The sequence below is a fragment of the Lissotriton helveticus genome, chromosome 7, assembly GCF_964261635.1.
Source record: "Lissotriton helveticus chromosome 7, aLisHel1.1, whole genome shotgun sequence".
Classification (NCBI taxonomy): Eukaryota; Metazoa; Chordata; class Amphibia; order Caudata; family Salamandridae; genus Lissotriton; species Lissotriton helveticus.
In genome coordinates, this window is record NC_136068.1 from 28,169,124 (window position 1) to 28,184,272 (window position 15,149).

Consider the following 15,149-nt stretch of genomic DNA (forward strand, 5'->3'; position numbering starts at 1 on the left):
TGTGTCGGGGGATGTCCAATTCGAGTCGTGCTGAGGCGTTCTGGATGCGCTGGAGTCTTTTCTGTAGTTTGGCGGTGGTCCCAGTGTAGAGGGCGTTCCCGTAGTCCAGACGGCTGGTGACGAGGGCCTGGGTGACCGTTTTCCTGGTTTCAGTGGGGATCCAGTGGAAGATCTTACGGAGCATGCGGAGAGTGTTGAAGCAGGAGGAGGTAACGGCGTTAACTTGCCTGGCCATCGTGGGGGAGGAGTCAAGGATGAAGCCCAGGTTGCTTGCGTGGTCCGTGGGCTTGGGTGGGGGGCCCAGAGCAGGGGGCCACCAGGAGTCGTCCCAGGCAGAGATGGATGGGCCGAGGATGAGGACTTCCGTCTTGTCTGAGTTCAGTTTCAGGCGGCTGAGCTTTATCCAGTCTGCGATGTCTTTCATTCCGTCCTGGAAGCTGGCTCTGGCGGAGGTGGGGTCGTTGGTGAGGGAGAGGATCAGTTGGGTATCGTCGGCGTAGGAGATGATGTTGAGGTTGTGCTTGCGTGCAAAGGCTGTAAGATGAACAAACATTCTCAATGCAATAGCTTCACATTTACGAGAGTTAGAGCTATTGGAGTTGGTAATGTGTTTGGTTTGTAGTGGAATTATGTGGGTTGAACTGGAACTGTTAGTTGTGGAACTGTGTGGGTTAGAATGGTTTGGTGTGTAGTGTATTTGTGTAGTGGAATTATGTGACATGGTGAATAGATAGTGGTGAGAGCTGCATGAAATAGACAGAAAAGAAGATAGAGAGGGATTGGTAGTTTGTGCACAAAGTGATGAATGAACTCTAGATGGAGGGGGTACTCGGGTTGTGCTTGTTCAAACTGAGGTGGTGGTGAGTGTTGCTTTGGTGGTGTTCAGATGGTGCTGTGCTGGTGTCCGGTGGTAGTGAGTGATGCTGAGTCGGTGCTGTACTGGTGCTGTACTGGTGGTAGTGCACTGATGAGGAGGTGCTGTGCTGATGCTGAGATGGTGCTGTGCTGATGCTGAGGTGGCACTGAGTGATGCTGTGATTTAGTGGTGTTGCTGAATCCTGCTGAGGTGGTGGAGCTGCGGCTACAGAAAGCATACCCAAAGCATTAATCATTTCTCTTTTTTTGTGTGAGCTCTGTGCTGAAAATAAAAACAGTTGTGCATTTTTGTTAGAAACGTCGTTGTGGGAGACACGGGATTTACATTAAAACTTCATCTAAAAGAGCATATTGAAATCTTTAAAACATAGCAGTATGGACACCTAGGGGCATATTATCAAGAACGGCGTTAAAATTATCACCGCTAAAGCGGCGATAATGGGCTTGATAATATACCGTTGAGAATTCCCATAGAAGCCCATGTTCACACCAGAAGCAATGTGTGCTTTTTGGGACAAAATAAATGTCTCTGCTCTTAGCTAATTTTTTTTTTATATTGTCCGTTGCCTACCAGTTCCACCAACAATGAAGTCATAGCTGCCAAGGTTTTAGATTGCTATGTGCGACATTTTCATAAATTAAGTGTTATTATGAGTGACATTTCAACCACCTTTAGTGATACTTGTGACCAAATATACCTAGACTGAATAAATGCTACAAATAACCATGTGTCAACTGCATACAATACCGGTGTGGAGCGCATTTACACCCAGTCTGTGCTGTGCAAAACATACAAATAGCTGAGCGTTTAGGGTCTCTGTCTCGTGCCTGCACTCAGCAATGCTACATAGTAAAGTGTGCCGATGTCCTATTCAATAAAACAGTGGCCATCCTTGCTTACTGGGTCTTCGATATGTGAATGACGATGACTCTACCTGAAAGTATCCACGCCACAATATCAATTTAGGAAAAGATTGTCTTACTATCATTCTGGTATGCATGTCTAGCGCCTGCTGCTGAGATCCTGGACACCTTCATATGCAGCATATGGGGCTCCTCCAACCCTCTTAACTAATTCTGGCATCCCGCTTTTTGCTCTTCATTGTAGGTAGTGAGTCTTGTGCTTTTATAAACTTGAATTGCACCTGCCTGTGTAACCAATTAATGTCATGGCGTGTGTATCCAAATTGCAAATCTGCCTTAAGCCCCTTAACATGGGTTGTATGTGTGGCAATGCACTGTCTTTTCAGTTTTTTTAAAAAGCAAAAGTTTGGAGTGAAATTTGGCGCTGTACACAAGAGCGGTCTGGTTCCTAGCGCACATAGCCATGGCTGTAGAGCACAGAGACCCTGAACTGCTGCACACAGAGGAAATAAATTAGAGGGAGCATTGTTGGGCGGAGGTGTTAACACCTCCCCAGGCCAGGAACAGCCATCTGTGGCAGGGGAGCATCAAAGGCCTGGCAGCCCTGGAGAATGGAACCTGAGGTACACCTATGTCCCGAGCCCCTCAACTTACCTGACCAGCTGTTGGTTTCTCCTAGAAGTCTTCCTGGACCAAGCCTGCAGCTAAAAACCAAAACCGAAAATCCCCATTGAAAACAACAGCGCACCCAATGCCAAAACAGCACCTTGCACGCAGCCGGCTCTGCGCCACTGCGGGTGCACTTTGTGTGCTAAACCGGATCCCCCTTTGCCCTGAGCCTAACACCAGGGGCTTTGCTCCCACAACCTTGTGGCCTGCTCGCCAGCAGCCACCAACCGGAGGCCCCCTATCCCTCATTGGATAACATTGGGCCTCAGTACTCTGCACACAACCGCCCTAGTGCCGCTGAGGGTGTAACAAGAGTGCATCCTTGACCCTGGGGAAACCCTTGTTCTAACCCCAGAAGCTCATCTCCAAAGACCGTTAACTTAATTTCTCCCCACAGGAATCCATTGACAGTTTTTCTCTGAAGTGGAGTTGATTTGTATGAAAACCAGAAAAATAACAATTTTGCAAAACTGATTTTACTTACTTTTTCTCTGGGAAATGTCCCAGTGTGATATCTAGGCATATCACACTAAGTAGAAAAATTAATCTAAAAAGTCATCTAAAAAGTAACGTAAAAGTAACTTACCTGTAATTTTCATTGCAAAGTCGATACAAAGAACATGTACAGCATTTCAACGTTTTGCATTACCTGTAATTCAAACTGTAACCATTTCAAACTGTATATTTACTGCAAAGTATTTATCAACTTACCTGTGCCAGGCTTGCTTGGTTCTAAAAAATAAAATAACTAAAAGAATATTTGTACACAAAACCAATTGGTCTGAAGTTCAGTCTTTGAGTGTGTGAGTAAGATCTATCTAACTTTACCTCTGCCTACCTTTGCGGTTCCACTGGCCTCTGTGCACACTATACCTCTCTTTGGCGTAGTATCTATCCGGTCCGGGCAGAGAGGGGTAGGTCATTCAGCAAGAGCACGGAACTAAAAACCTGAAAATTGAGAGGTGGAACCCGTAGCTCTATCTGCTGGGTGCTGTTGTTGTAGCTCACCCAACCAAGATAGGCAATCACAGCGCAACACAGGTATTTTTACCCTTTACACTAATTGGATAATGTCCTCTAGCAGGTAAGGGCAAAATGTAGATAGTCTATGAATCACATAATTTTTGTTTATTTTTCTTGGTCCTGAGGAATCGCTAGTCAAAGGACTATCAGCGAGAAACATGTCGACCGATTGATAATCTCTATAGTCTAGTCTCGCACTAGGGGACATTATTTCCCTACGAGCCTATTCTATTTTTCCAATTTTAATTTGGAATAAGGGACCGCTAGAATAAACTTGATCCTGGTACCCTTTACTCCAATTTTAACTTCTTCCTCACGTCTACATACTACTGGCCCCTCACCCACACTTCACCCATACGGCAGTTGGAAAAAGATCTCTGCCAAAGAAACCCCTGTTTGAGGTGTTGCCCGTTGGGTATTGCACCGCCGACCCAACGAGGAGCATTGCTGATGATGAAGCATGACACCTGCAAGGGTGTGTGAGGCCATTATATCCAACACAGTGGATACCCACACGTCTATCCACGACATGTACTAGTCACCCATTGACAACCTTCACCCTATTTAGGAACAGCCTGGTACCTTTTGTACTTCGTAGTATATACAGAGCCAGCTTCCTACACAAACTATAAATAAAACAACTTACATATCAAATATACTTTAGTGTTTGTTTTAAGAAAATGAAATAATTGAAGAAATAAAGTTTATTAATGTAGTTATGTTTAGTTTCAGTTTCAGAATTTGTATTAATTAAGTCAATTCAATTCAATTCAAGATAGCTTTATTCGGTATTTTAACAAAAAACCATAAAAGCATGACATACAGATACAAAGCGAAAAACAAAATAAACAATTTTTCTCATATACAAAATGAATTTCTTACAATAAAACATGTCATCAGGCTAAAATAGATTAAAATAGATAAAATTCATTAAGTTGCATATGTAAAAAGTTCTAAAAATCATTTACAAGACTCTTGGAATTCATACAGTCTACTACTGTGTACGTATTATCCGGTGTTTATGAGGAACATTATAATACGAATTTTCAGTTTTATATTTATCCAAGAAGTCCTATACATTTCCCATGGTCCCCCTACATTTTACAGTAAACGTCAGAAATGTTATCGCTGTCACTATGGTAACTTCATCTTGTAACATATATAGTCGGAACAGTGCAGTTTTACAAGTTCTTACACCCCATGACTTTAACAGTGGTAACAGGTATCTTTATCTCCCCCACTGATAATACTTACAGAAAAATATACAATGTATATTTGACTGTCTGGATAGATCATCGCACGGGCAATTTTCCATAACTACAGACCAGTCATTTGTAGTGGGGAAGGATACAAGCCTATAGAACGACTCCGTCCTCATTCTGGTCAAGAGCATTCTATGGTAACATGAATAGATTGGTGCTAAATAAGCATGAATACCCGGACCATGTAAGATGTTGCGATGAGCTACTATGGTGGATTTGTGCCCGTCTAAGTACCATCTTCGTTCCGCCAGTAGATCTAAACATGCCATTTTTAGAGATTTTTTTGTTATTTGTGCGCATGTTGTAGGATTTAAATAAAGATCTGGTTTACCAATAGAGAGAAGAAACTTTTTCACATAGGCTAGCCATGGTTGTTTGGTAGACGCAGAATAGGTTAGACAGTCATTAATTACTTCCCTATTAAACCCTGTGTCCTCACATGTCCAAATCTTGAACCACAACATTACTGGTGCTATTCTTATCAGGTCTGTGATATGGACTCTGTCCAGTTCGTTGTGACACACAGTTGTAGACGTGGAGCGTGGAACTGAGAGTAGGTATTTAAGGAAAGCATTTTCAGCTGTTTGGATCTGCGTGCTATCTGCTATACCCCATATACCCGCCCCATATACGGCGGTAGACACGCATTTGGCAGCATATACCTTCAGTAATATGTTCACGGGTTTCCTGCCCAGTCTCTTTGCAAAGTGTTTAAGAGCGCCTATTGTACGGGCAATGGCTAGGTTCCTAGAGGTTATTGCTGGTGACCATGTTCCCTTGTTATTAAATATAATTCCTAAATAGGAAAAGGTTTTGGTCATCGCTATCTTACTGCTATTTACAAAGGTTTTGCAGTCTGGTATGTTTTTCCTCAGAGAGCATGACATTGTGAATGTTTTTCCCTCGTTTATTTTTAAGCCTCTCATGGACATAAAAGATGAGAAACCTGTTATAGCTTTCTGAAGACCTAGCTGTGTACGCGCCATAATCACAGCGTCGTCAGCATACAATAATAAGGATACTGGAGAACCATTTATTTTAGGATAATCCACTTTAAGATCACTTAAAACATCTGCTATCTCGTTGATATATAAATTAAAAAGGAATGGCGCGAGGATGCAGCCCTGGCGAACACCCTTCGCTATGGGGAATTTTTTTGTTCGCTCGCCATTTTTACCATATCTTACCGCTGCCCCGGCATCTCTGTATAGTTCCTGGATAAAATGTAGGATGTTTTTATCTATTCCCAGCTTGCCCAGAGTTTTCCACAGCACAGCGTGATCAAGGCAGTCAAAAGCCGAGGATAAGTCGACAAAAGTGAGGAAGAGATTCCCTTGCTTCTTGCTAATGTACTTATTTATTATTAGACTCAAATTTAAACCCTGCTCTACAGTACCAACTCCAGTTTTGAAGCCATACTGTAGTTTAGAAAGGATCCCTTTATTTTTGGACCAAGTTTGGAGTTTGGTTAGCAATATTCTACCTGCCACTTTCATTAGTGTATCCAGCAGGGAGATGGGGCGGTAGCATTTTGGGTCCTGTCTATTCCCCTTCTTAAATATTGGAATAATTATGGCTTCATGCCATGAGTCAGGAAATCCTATTATGCTATACGCATTTAGTACATTTGCTAATAATGGAGCCCACAGTTCTACATTGCCTTTAAACAAGTCAGTAGGGACTCCATCTGGGCCGGGAGCTTTTAAATTTGCACTCTGTGAGATTGCTAATTCGACCTCAGGAGGAGTGAAAACTATATTTAAAGGGAAGCTATCTTGTGACGCCATTTGCGAGTTCTTCCTTTTATTAGTGTTGTGTTCTGGGGTCATAATTATTGCCTCTTTTTTATATAGGGAGGTGAAATGATCAACCCAGGCATCTTCCATTATGGCAATCTCCATCGAATCTACCTTGTTATCCGAGGAGAAAAAAGGGGCGTTGATCTCCTTCCAAAAAGAGATGCTATCCCTTGTGGAGCTTGCCTTTACTAGGGGTTCCCAGGCCTGGTTTTTAAGTTCATCCTGACGTTCACGTAGCGTCTGCTTATATTAATTAAGTAAATTGAACAAGTATGTTTAAAAATTAAATAATATTTCGTTTTAGAATAATGTTATTAGTTTATTTATTTTTCATTTCAAATAATCAACAGCATTTATAAATAGTATAAGGGTGATTACTTTAAAAAGGCATTCGATGTTGTGGATAGATGAGAGAAGCAAAGATAAGATGAATTGAAGTTGTGAAAGAAATTCTATTGGGAAAAAAGGTTTAGGAAAGTAAAAATTGTTATAGTAATGACACCCAGCAGTCTCCTAGAATGCAAGATGATTTTTTTTTACAATTAATTACTTCCGTTTGGGGTGGTCCTAGTTCCAGAGAATGTTTTTTTCAACCTGCAGAAACTTGGCCATGCGGCGTTCAACAAAGGAGAGAGGCCACTGAGACTGGACATTAATGTGTGTTCGGTGACTCTCTCTGCCTCATTGGTGCAGGAGGTATAGAAAGCCTTGCAATACATGACGATTGCAGGGCCCCTTTCATCTCCATGGATGACTGGATTATCAAAACCTTTTGTAATGGCTGATTGTGCGTTTCTAAATTTGAAAGGCCATGATTATTCAACTTGTGATGATTCCATGCCAAGATGGCCGAACCGATGATAAAGCCATACACTTTGTACAGTTGGGATCTCTGCTGAGGCTGGGGTTAGAAGGATGCTTTGCAGCTCTCTCTGGTGTGAGATCCATCATGTTATGGGAGTGTTGAAGATAAATATACTCTCAAACATGGGGCTTTGATCATTTTACCTGTTAATTGTTTCTTCAGGCGGCTAGTTGTGCTGAAGTGCTTGTGTTGTGAGGTAGGAGACTGCAAGAGAATGGTGTCTTAAAGAGCCCAAAATCTATATGCGTTTATCTCTTATGTCCTCAGGGCCTTACTGTAGTGAGGATGGGCTCTCTGTCTGACAAAGAAAGTATGGGATATCAATATTGTAGCTCTAGTTAGACCAGCAGATGCAGTAGCACCAAACCCCAGGGGGATGAGTGGCAACTGTACCCTAGTTATGCCAGTTGCGTAACGGAAATGATGGAGCCCTCCCCCCTGCAGAGTGTGATGAGGGCCCCTGAGTTTCCCATATGTAACAGATATTCATTGCCTTTGTCTGAATTATGGCCCCTCAAGGGTTGGGGCCCATTGACAGGTTGCGGGCCCACACAGTGCCACAAGGGATTGTGTTAAGCCCCGGAATTACGCATATCTTTTACTACCCACCAGGAGGTCCAGAGTTCCCATGCTTCTTGTTTACCCCAGGGCCATGGAACCCTTGCTGGTCTTGCATTGGATATCTGTCTTGTGCTGCTGGCAGGGTGTTGTAATAAGACATTATCATCTTCTGCTCTGGGTGATGTGTGCAAGTTGGTCTTCAGCAAGGAGGCTGATGCAGCTTTTTTGCACGGGGTGGGGTCTTGTCTGTCTTAGACATACACTGTACTCTAAAAGCAGAACACCACCATCACTGGGATAGGTTCCTGCACATAAAATAGGGAATGAAATCCTGTGGTTATTTACACATTAGTAGTCCAGTCCGGTGCTCTCACATACACAGAGGGCATAAAAGTTTTATTGTAATTGTGAGTTCCAAGTTTTTAAGACTGGAAGAGAAGGTGGAGGATCAGAGAACCTACTGTTTGTACCCTCTCTCATGTGGACGGCCATACATTGCAGCGCATACACAAACACACACACACACACTCATGTTTATAATGTCAGAATATGCAGTGTTATACTCCCACTCACCTGGAGCACCATCGGGTGTGCCCTTACATGCACACACGTTAACAAGGACAACATTTGCTGCCTTTGTACTCCAAATCATGTGGAGCACCACAGTGTACATCCCTTGCTCTTTCACTGTGTCACGTTAATGGTTATGTGACAGTAGGTGTTGATAAAAGGGGCAAAGATTACAGAGTTGTGGTTGCACATGAGAGTCCTGAAGCGCCGGTACACTCAAGGATGGTGTGTACAGAACTCCCTTACAGAAGCATATATTGAAACATAGCAACATATGATTTTGTGACTCTTCCCCTCTCTTTTTATTTCAGGAACAGACCCATCCCCAGATAACACTGGAGGTCTCTCAGCTGGAGCTATTGTTGGCATTGTGATTGGCGTGCTAGCGGTGGTCATCATTGTGTGTGTGCTGGTTTACATCTTTGTGATAAAGAAGCCTGCCTCAGGGTAAGTGTGCATAGAGACTTTTACCAAGATATCTCCATCTGTGGTTTCAATCTAACAATGATTTCCAGCTCTTCCTCAGTTTCCTTTTTGGGATTCATATCCATCAACTTTCGTCTTCATGCTCTGTCTCCAGCCCTTCCTCAGTATTCTTTCTCTGGGATTATTAAACCCATCTACCATCATCTCCAGGCTCTGTGTCTAGCTCTTACTCAGCATTTCCTTCCTGGAATTAATGTCCATTCCCTTAATCTTCGGGGTCTCCAGCCCTTCCTCAGTGTTTCCTTCCAGTGATTAACCCCCCTCTCCCTTCTTCTTCAGGATATCTATCTAGCCCCTCCTCAGTGTTTCCTTCTTGGGATTAACTCCCATTCCCATTGTCTTCAGGGTCTGTCTCCAGCCTCCATATTTACTCCCCTTAACCCCTTCGATGCTGATGACGAGCTTAGCTCGTCATCAGCTACGGCGCTCGTATGCTGATGACGAGCTGAGCTCGTCATGTTACTCTGGATTTGGGAAAACCCAGCACACAGCGGGAAAACCGCTAGCAGTCAAGGTGTTAAATCATACCCCTCTTCCTAACCTTTAATACCTGCTTCTGCCACTCCCCTTTGATTCCCTAAGTCATACACTGCTTAGATGCATTAGCTAGGGTTACCCTGCTTTTTGCTCACCCTTACAGAGAAGGTTTATGTTTTAAGCTGGAATGAGCAAGCTCCTTTATTCCCCTGATCTCTTTGTGTCCACAAGAACGTCTCTGTTCCCTCTGAGAGAATTGAGCCTTCTTGCTTTATGTCCAAAAACAGAGAAAGGTAGCTAGGCTATTAGCCAGCGCTCAACCAGTAGTCAAGGAACCAAAGTAAATTACTTGTGTATTCCATTGGTGCTCTAGAACCAAGGTCAGCTACCGGACAACCTTAAAACTCAACCCCTGTGACAGAGGTAGGCGTATTAATGAACAACAGAAAATGTCCTGAGCTCTCAGAATGTCAATCATCAATTTAGAAGTGTGTGAAGTTCAATTTCTCTGTATTGCTTTGTCCAACTCGTGGTCTTGCGGCATATTCACTATCAACTTCCTCAGTGCAGCCCTGAGGAAGTTGATTGCCCTAATACGAAACATGTGTTAGTTGTCCTTTTCAAGACTACATGTACTTTGTGTTTATAACTGAAGACCACAAGTTGGGCAAAGGAATAAAGAGAAATTTAACTTTACACACTTCCAAATTGATGATTGACTTTCTGAATGCTCAGGACATTTCTGTTGCTCCTTTTCACTTCATGTCAACAGACAGATTGTGCTGGAAAGCGAAAGACACACAAATGATGGATGGAATGCAGAACAAATGAAACATTCACTCCCAGTCAAGAGATCTGGGTTAAATCCATTGTTCTTTTGCTCACCATGCCAACCCAGTACAGACCCAGCCATATGGAAACTAGTCTTGACTCTGCTCCTCGTGGGAATATTCCAGTCTAAACTGCCAAGCCAGGTCTTCCCTGGGCCTGAAACAAGCATCCTATAATCCGCTTTCGGGGTATGACCCCTCATCAGCCAGGCTAGCTTGAATTCAGTGGCACAGTGAGCACGGAACCCACACCTGGGCATATCCGGCGCACTTAGGGTGAGAAAGCAAAAGAGATACAAATGATAGATGGAATGCGGAACAAATCAAACATTCACCCCCCAGTCAAAAGATCTTGGTTAACTCTATCATTCTTTTGCTCGCCATGCCACTCCTGTATTGACCCAGCCATTTGCAAATGAGTATTGACCCTGCTCCTCAAGAGTATGCCCAGATGTGGGTCCACTGGATTCAGTCTAGCCTGGCTAATGAGGGGTGATACCCCGAAACCGATACCAGGATGCTTGTTTCTAGTCCAAGGAGGACCTGGCCTGGCAGTTTGGGCTGTATTGTTCGCATGGGAAGCAGGGTCAAGACTGATTTCCATATGTCTGTGTTGAAACTGTAATGGCATAGTGAGAAAAAGAATGATTGATTAAACCCAGATCTCTTGACGCGGGGTAAATGGGTGAGGTTCAGCACTCCACCCATCATCTGTTCTTTTTGGATTGTGCTGGAAAGGCTGACACTGCTGCATAATATAAAAATATTAAATATATTTCAAAATACTCTAAGGCTTATTTAGAATCAGCAGACAAGTGTGATGGTTACACCCAGAGTCATTGGACCATCATTTGAGTAGTTTAATATCTTAGATATGACTTGGTCTGGGTGACATCAATGTCCCTGTCAGGTGATGACTTAGCAGAGCTCCGGTTCCTCTTCAATCTGACACCAGGACAGAGCCTTAGACAGCTTGAATAAAGCGTACTCTGTAGCTTGGCCAAGGCTGAGGTCAACCAAATGCTTCTGCATAGCAAAGAGTGAGGTTCTATAACACAAACAGAAAATCTCAAGAACGTTTCCTCAGCCCGGGGTGTGAGGTCAAAAGCGCCGGGGCTCCTGAGAAAGTCAAAATGCGAAGCCCTTGCCAGACTCTGTTACAAGGACCCCGCTGATTTCGGAAATACCTAGCATGCCTTGCGATGCTGTACACACAGAGCCATCAGTGACCCTCTTCACATGAATCCACTTGAGTCCCCCCATGGTTTGTGTTCATCATCCCACCTGTTCCCAATAGGAAACCACTTACAGAGATGCTGGATTCTTAAACGTGTGTGCCTTGGTGTGTACCCTTGTCCCAGATTTACAGTATTGTAATGTTATCCCACTGCTCAAGTGTGGCAGGACCACTTTACATCATGGGCATACAGCACTGGCGGCAACTGTGGGCACATAAACATATGGATAACAGGTATATTTATTACCATTGCTGGTACATATTCCTACCTCGCTGCCAAACCCTGGAACGACCTTACCTCCCCCTGTGGACAGCACCCTCTCTGGAGGAATTCAAGAGCAGACTCAAACCCTGGCTTTTTGACTGACACCATTAACCTAGCACCTGGATACCCTCACGGGTGAATAGCAGCGCTGTACAAATACAGATCGATTGATTTATTGGCCAAGAGTTTTTCCCGATTGATGAGCTGAAACCCTGACTCTGGAGCTAACCCTGCACGTCTGCAGTGAGGTAGCGTTGTTACACAGTGAAGGCACAGCTCCTGGTGTCCCACAGCTCTCCACAAGCAGCTGACTGCCATGGATGTAAAGTATAGCAGAGGTATGGTTAGGATGGAGTAAGTTTCTTCAATTACTATCAACCGGCTTGAGATGCCATCAAAAGGAACCAAGCTTGAAGTGGGGTTATATTATTACAAATCTGTTTTAAATAAACATAACAAACCTTTTCTTCATGTTTGATGCACCCTTTTCCCAGATAAATCCTCTATTTTCAATTATTTCTGATGGGAACTCAGAGTTAATGTCCAGTGTGTTGGTTCAGGACCATCACTGGTGCCAAAACAATCTCTTTGGCAGTATATCAGTCACAAGCCACCTGGGTCATGTCAGAATACCAAGGGCAAAAATATCACCCTCCAAGAATATCGCGATAAGTGTAGATTTACTATTGTTAACTCCACATCTGCTCATCTCTACAACATAGCGAATGTTGATGCACTGCCATTTACAGTCAGTTAGGAGCATTAACACTGGATACTCTGATGGAACAATGCATCTGTTCCCCCTAGAAATTGTAATTTGTAATTTTAGAGCACTTATCGAAACGCTATGTTGGATTTACAAGCTTGGGAAACTCTAGTGCTTCCACTCAGTATTATTTCCATTACCAATCACTGCTGCATGTCAGTGTCCACAATTATAGGTATAGGTGGGTCCAAAAGGAGGGTTCCTCTGTTGAAGATATTGTCTCTCCCTTACAACTTTCATTATCGGTGGCTTTGAACTTCAGCTGCAGACAATCCCTGGAGAAGAGAGCTCATCTGATTCCTAGGTCACTTCTCCAAGATCACATATTTTGATTTGTTCAACATTTTCCCACGCACTGCTCAGATCTTTCCCTGTCATTGAAGTGTGAAACTAGTCTGATGTATTCATTTGTCAGACTCAGTTGTGTCATTGCTTCCCCTCTTACATGTGCTGTGCAGGAGTATTTGAATTGTACTCAGTCCTGGTTTCAGCTGCTTCTGGAGGTTCTCTCGTGTCCCTTTTCCTGGTTGCGGCGTTTCCATAAGGCACCCCAATGACAACCAGATGACTGCCAAGTGTGACTTCTCTGTGGTGCATTTGCTGTGGAGGACTTGAGTCCTCAGTGCTTTCCTGGGGTCGAGCATTGCAGGGGGACTGGATGAAAAGGGTCTATAGGGATGGAGATCTCATTGGAGGCTTTGTGGGCCGAACGAGGCAGGGAAGAAAATGTACTGGGGAACAGGAGAGAGTGCCGCACAGCTGAGGTAAGGGTACACTATTGCCACAAGGCTGAGGTGAGGGTACACCATTGTCACACTGCTGACTTAATGGTACACCATTGTCACACCGATGAGGTAAGAGTACACCACTGTCCCACAGCTGAGGTAAGAATAACCATTGTCACACCGATGAGGTAAGGGTACACCATTGTCACACCGATGAGGTAAGGGTACACCATTGTCACACGGCTGCGGAAAGGGTACACCATTGTCACAAGGCTGAGGTAAGGGTACACCACTGTCACAAGGCTGAGGTAAGGGTACACCACTGTCACAAGGCTGAGGTAAGGGTACACCATTGTCACACTGCTGACTTAAGGGTACACCATTGCCACACTGCTGAGGTAAGGGTACACCATTGTCACACCGATGAGGTAAGGGTACACCACTGTCACACAGCTGAGGTAAGGGTACACCATTGTCACACAGCTGAGGTAAGGGTACACCATTGTCACACCGATGAGGTAAGGGTACACCATTGTCACACGGCTGAGGAAAGGGTACACCATTGTCACAAGGCTGAGGTAAGGGTACACCACTGTCACAAGGCTGAGGTAAGGGTACACCACTGTCACAAGGCTGAGGTAAGGGTACACCATTGTCACACTGCTGACTTAAGGGTACACCATCGCCACACTGCTGAGGAAAGGGTACACCATTGTCACACCGATGAGGTAAGGGTACACCACTGTCACACAGCTGAGGTAAGGGTACACCATTGTCACACAGCTGAGGTAAGGGTACACCACTGTCACACAGCTGAGGTAAGTGTACACCATTGTCACACCGATGAGGTAAGGGTACACCATTGTCACACCAATGAGGTAAGGGTACCTACACCCCTTCATAACATCTGGAGTACTGGAGAAGTTGTGTAGAATTTACGTGGATCGGTTTGAACTGGTTATTTTTGGCACCTTTAATCAGTGTTATGGAATTTCCATTCATCTGGGTAAAGCTGACTGAAGTCTCAGGAGAAAGTGCTGCCCCTTTCAGAACTTCTCGTCAAAGTATCTCTGCTACTGGTTCTGGCGGACATTTTTTAGAAACACTCCTCCTACTTTATTCACATTATTCACATACACATTTGCAGTGTGAGTTTGATCGCATTTAATGTCCATTATCAGTGTTTTAATATGAAACCGTTTTTGATTTTTTTATACTGTCTGATCTTTTGATTGACTTTACTTTGTTTTTATGATATTTGTCTTAATATTTTTTTGACTTTTTACTAAAGTTTGTTTGCAGCATGAAGATATTTTATTTCTTAACTGTATGGCCTTCTCAATAGCTGTAAATCTTCTACTTTTCTGCTTGTGCCCCACTAAGAACCTTAATCCAGAGATTCTTCTCAGGATCCAGTGTTCACAGCTCTCTGTAGGGCTGTGTCCTCTCTCCACTAAACTTTAATACATGTGGCTTACCCTTTGTATGATGTCCATCTGTCTCAGTAGTGTCCAGTGATGATTATCTCTCGTCTCTCTTCCTTTAGGGCCGCAACTTCGAGGGATTCTACTGAAATGGCATCCAACAACAGTAAGTACAGAAAATAAACAAAGTTAAAAAATGGGGCCGCTTCAGATTCTGAGCTCCAAGGGCCCAGATAAGTTTTCAGAAAGGACAGTTCTTCTTCTGAAGCTTTGTCTCTGTGGGGTCTGATACAAGAAGCAAAATCTGGCCATACAAAGCTATGTTCAGGACAATGTTAATCCTACACTCTTCCCATGGTAGGTTCGTGTCCAAGTGTCTTAATTGTCAGTAGAACAGAAGTAACTGTGTTGACATTTGTATAGTGCTTCAAACCTTTGGAGGGGCATCAA

General features: G+C 43.8%; 1 protein-coding gene across 4 annotated transcripts in view; it reads left to right on the forward strand.

Annotated features, from left to right (window-relative positions):
* The window catches only part of LOC144767950 (cell adhesion molecule CEACAM5-like), a 400,000-nt gene that overhangs the window by 359,604 nt on the left and 25,247 nt on the right, over window positions 1–15,149 (forward strand). For all 4 annotated transcript variants that reach the window (XR_013598392.1, XR_013598393.1, XM_078651302.1 and 1 more), the window contains exons 7-8: window positions 8,801–8,936; window positions 14,822–14,865. Coding sequence is in view for 2 of the 4 variants with exons in the window: in XM_078651302.1 (XP_078507428.1) it covers window positions 8,801–8,936; window positions 14,822–14,865 (180 nt within the window). In the remaining 2 variants the exon portion in view is untranslated. The remainder of the gene's footprint in view (window positions 1–8,800; window positions 8,937–14,821; window positions 14,866–15,149) is intronic.